At 53.1% G+C, this 4,361-nt stretch overlaps 1 protein-coding gene across 1 annotated transcript; it reads left to right on the top strand.

Annotated features, from left to right (window-relative positions):
• Window positions 1-960: 960 nt before the first annotated feature.
• Window positions 961-2,726, top strand: LOC123410637 (scopoletin glucosyltransferase-like). The gene has a single exon (XM_045103581.1). It carries the CDS (start codon window positions 1,003-1,005, stop codon window positions 2,491-2,493), a length of 1,491 nt encoding a protein of 496 aa, XP_044959516.1. The 5' UTR covers window positions 961-1,002; the 3' UTR covers window positions 2,494-2,726.
• Window positions 2,727-4,361: the final 1,635 nt, after the last annotated feature.

Raw genomic sequence — 4,361 nt, 5'->3', positions numbered from 1 at the left:
CGCGGACCCTTGCAATATTTTTCCCATCCGCGCGCTTCTCTGGTCAATGGATGCAACATTTTTCGTCTAAATATGTTGCAACCAGCGTCATTTTTGCTGCAAGCGTTTTTTACTATATTTTGTCTCAGTAAAAAAGTTGTATATACGTTTGGTTGCAACTCTAGTTCGTCAGATTTTTTGTTACAATCGATATTTTTTACTTTTTGCTACAACCGTGTTAATTTTTGCTACAACCGGCATCATGTTTTGCTGCAACCGTTCACTAAAAAGTTGCATACACGTCACGTAAATTTTTGTTACAACCGGCGTTTGACTTTTGCTACTACGTACCATCAGCTTCGTTTTTTTGCTACGATCACGTAGATCTTTTTTTTGTTATAAATTTTGTTTTTTGTTGCAATCGTTGAAAAAATTATTGCAACGCATCGAAATTTTGCTGCATAGGGAGGAAAATGTTGCATGCGGATCCAACGGTGCGGACGACGCGAGGTTGGTGGATCCTGCGGCCCGCGTGCGGCCGGCCGAAAATCTGGGCCGGCGCGCCGGCGCGGATCACTCCCCTTTATCTTTTTTATACATGCCGCAAAAAAATCTTTTTTCACTGAAACTTTGTGTGCAAAAGATATCCAGATGTACACGCCGAATTTTTCTTGATTTTTTTTATATTTTGAAATGTATTTTTTATACGTATATTTCATAATAGATGTATATACACCTAGGAGTCAAAACGCCACTCTCGAAAGATTGTATAACTGAATTCAGACGACTACCCAACAAGTGTATGTACCGAAACTGAACTTTGAAAAGCAAGTGTCTGCAATAATACAGAGATCGTTTCCAGAAGAGCATTGATTCCGCATATCAAAAAGAATATAGCAGAAAGGGATACATCCGATCCGTGCATCGAGTTTCTCTATATAGGACCTCAACATCTCACCATAGACTTCCACCCTTCACAAGTCAGAACCCAAACTTGCAAAGCATACACAGCAACGCCCTGCCATGGCCATCACCTCCACCAACGGTGCCGCTGCGCCCACCCATGCCGCGAACGGCGCGGGCAACCAGGCTGGCCGCGACCACGTAGTGGTGTTCCCGTTCATGGCGAAGGGTCACACCCTCCCACTGCTCCACTTCGCCACGGCGCTCACCGTGCACCAAAAGAACCTTCGCATCACCATGGTTGTCACGCCCGCCAACCTCGCTTTCGCCCGCAGCCGCCTCCCGGCGTCGGTGCGGCTCGCCGTGCTCCCGTTCCCGTCGCTCCCTCCGCTGCCATCCAGCGTCGAGTCCACGGACACCCTGCCCGGACCGGACCTCTACCCGACGTTCCTGCGCGCCACGGCGCTCCTGCGGGAGCCCTTCGCGGAGTTCATGGCGTCGCTCCCGGCCCCGCCGCTCGTGCTCGTCTCCGACTTCTTCCTCGGGTTCACGCACCGCGTCGCGGCCGACGCCGGCGTCCGCCGCATCGTGTTCCACGGCATGTCATGCTTCTCGATGGCCGCCTGCAAATCGCTCATCACGAGCCCGCCGTCGTCCAGCGCCGAGCACGGCGCCAGTTTCCACCTGTCCCGTATGCCGGAGCACGTAAGGATCACGGCCGCGGATGTCCCGGACACGATCGCCAAGATCGGCGACGCCGAGGACCCGGTGACTCGGTTCCTTATCGATGACATCGGCGAGTCCGACGCGCGCAGCTGGGGCGTCCTGGTCAACAGCTTCGGCATGTTGGACGAGGACTACGTATCGGCCTTCATGTCATTCTACCAGCCGGACGCGCGCGCCTGGCTGGTGGGCCCTCTGTTTCTCGCTGCCGGCGACGTGCCGGTGCCGGAGCGCGTGGAGGAGCAGGACCCCGAGGGGTGCCTCGCGTGGCTCGACGAGATGGCGGAGCGGTCGGAGTCGGTGATCTACGTGTCGTTCGGCACGCAGGCCCATGTCTCCGACGAGCAGCTGGACGAGCTGGCGCGCGGGCTGGTGCAGTCCGGCCACCCCTTCCTCTGGGCCGTCCGGTCCGGCACGTGGTCGCCGCCGGTGGACGTGGGGCCGCGCGGAAGGATCGTCCGCGGGTGGATCCCCCAGAGGAGCGTGCTGGCTCACCCCGCGGTGGGAGGGTTCGTGAGCCACTGCGGGTGGAACTCGGTGATGGAGAGCCTGGCAGCGGGGAAGCCCGTTCTGGCATGGCCACAGATGGCCGAGCAGCACCTGAACGCGCACCACGTCACGCACATCGTCGGCGCCGGGGTCAGGATAATGGCCGCCGCCGGCGCGGGGGGCGTCGGCGTGGTGGACAGGGCGGAGGTGGAGCGCAAGGTAAGGAGGCTGATGGACGCCGGCGACGCGGACGGGCAGAAAATGCGGGCCAAGGCGGCCTGGGCTCAGAAGGCGGCCAAGTCAGCGGTGAGCGACGGTGGCACCTCACGTGTCGCGTTGCTGAAGCTGGTGGAGGAGCTGCAGGGGAGCTACTGTGGCGTCATCGAGGATCAGTCCTGATCAAATCAAGCGCCGGCGACGGGTAGGATATGGACGCGCGTGGTTTGTGAAAATAACTTCACCTGCTGTGTACGTCACCGGTGTGTAAGTGCTCCTCCATGTATTAATTGTGTAGCGACGTGACCGTGCAGTTCTCAAGCTGCTGGTCGTTTGCTTCATTTTAGCTATATATACTAGAAGTAGCAAAGATTTTCGTGTGTTACAACGGGATAATAAAACCGTGATTTCTAAATTAGGACATTTAATATATATACATCTATTTATGGATAAAAAAACTAAAGGGCCCTGTCGGATGGAAATTATTCCCTCCGTAAACTTATATATAAAAGCATTTAAAACACTACTTTAGTAGTAATTTAAACACTATTATATTAGTTTATAGAGGGAGTATGATTTATGGGACCTATGAAGACCCTTATAGTTCACCACACGGGATGCACATGCACAAATAGCACCATCGATCACAAACGTTCTTGGGGTTTTAGACAGATTTGGACCGCTCGGAAGCGTAAGATCCTATGTCATGTGTTTCTGGATTATATTGGTGGAAGTCCAAATTAGAGAAGCACAACAGCCCGGTAAGGATGCTTGAGGAGTGTGGCTACGCGTGCAAATCAAAAAAAGATGTCGACCTTTCTAAAGGTACCCATGGACCTTTTTTTTATAGTACAAGGGATTACGAGAGTGGCTAAAATAGTTTTTTTGGAAGGATGAATAATGATCCCTATAGCTGTCAAAACCGCTGACATGAGCTATAGTTGCGAATACCTAACCCTGGCGGATTAGGACAGGAGCACTAAATGCATCGTGAGGTATCACCCTCGCGGCGTCTCCACGCAAGGATCATCTCTCCTTCTGTGTCGTTCGCCTAGCTACCTCTTATTTTCTTAACACGTCACGACACGAATGTTACTAAAGCTCTTGCATGTCCCAGACCGTTGTCAGAGGCCTCTGACCAGATCCACCTAACTGTGTGCCCGTTCGACACCTGAGTGATGTTAACAATCAGCCTAATGAGGTGGAGCGGCGGAGATATGGAGGAGTCTTTCCGGGCGTGATGGCTGCCATGTCTTCTCCCTCCCGGCAAGGTGGCTTGCCGGGGGCCTTCTCTTGTAGTTTGTGGTTCGAGATTCCCTTTGGCAAGGTGTTGTCGAGCGAGGAGACTGTTGTCGTCCATGCACGAGTTAGGATACTAAGGGAACCGTTCTCTAGTACACCGACAAGCCCTTTGAAGCACAAATTATTCAGAGAAATGTTTGTCTTTTGGGCCAATTGCATCTTTGCCCCTAGTTGGTTCCCACCCCAGGGTTTTCCCTTACTTTTCGGGCATGCTCAGTTTTGACCTTAGTTTTTCCCCTCTATTTGCTCGAATGCCCTTCTGTCACGGATCTGCTTGGTCAACATCATTTGAACGTGATGGCTTGACGTATTGGACACTGGTTGTCCCTGGGCCTTCCTTACAAGTCGGTACCACATAGAGTGGACTATGTAGTTTCCATTCCTCTCCCCTCCCTCTGTCTTATCCCACCCCCGAACCCTAGATCGGCGACGACGAAGGCGACCCAAACCCTAGCGCTCGACGACAACGCAGGCTCCCGTAGAAACCATGGCCTCGATGTCGTGACATCCTCGTCACTGGATCTACATCGCGTGGCGGTGATGGTGAAGACACGCTCTTCACGCGGCGGTGGTGGCGGCAACAACGACGCCATGAGGAGCGGCAACACAATAGATTCGAGGCAGGAGATCCTGGCAGGGTAAGTTTCCACATCCAGTACTTGCTAATATGTTTCCATTCGATAACTAGAAAGGTGTATTCCATGACTTCGGTTGTGTTGATAATCGTAGGATGGGTCCATCACGTGCAT

This window comes from Hordeum vulgare, chromosome 7H, assembly GCF_904849725.1.
Source record: "Hordeum vulgare subsp. vulgare chromosome 7H, MorexV3_pseudomolecules_assembly, whole genome shotgun sequence".
Lineage (NCBI taxonomy): Eukaryota > Viridiplantae > Streptophyta > Magnoliopsida > Poales > Poaceae > Hordeum > Hordeum vulgare.
Note: the sequence above shows the minus strand (reverse complement) of the source record. Positions and strands in the feature narration are given on the sequence as shown.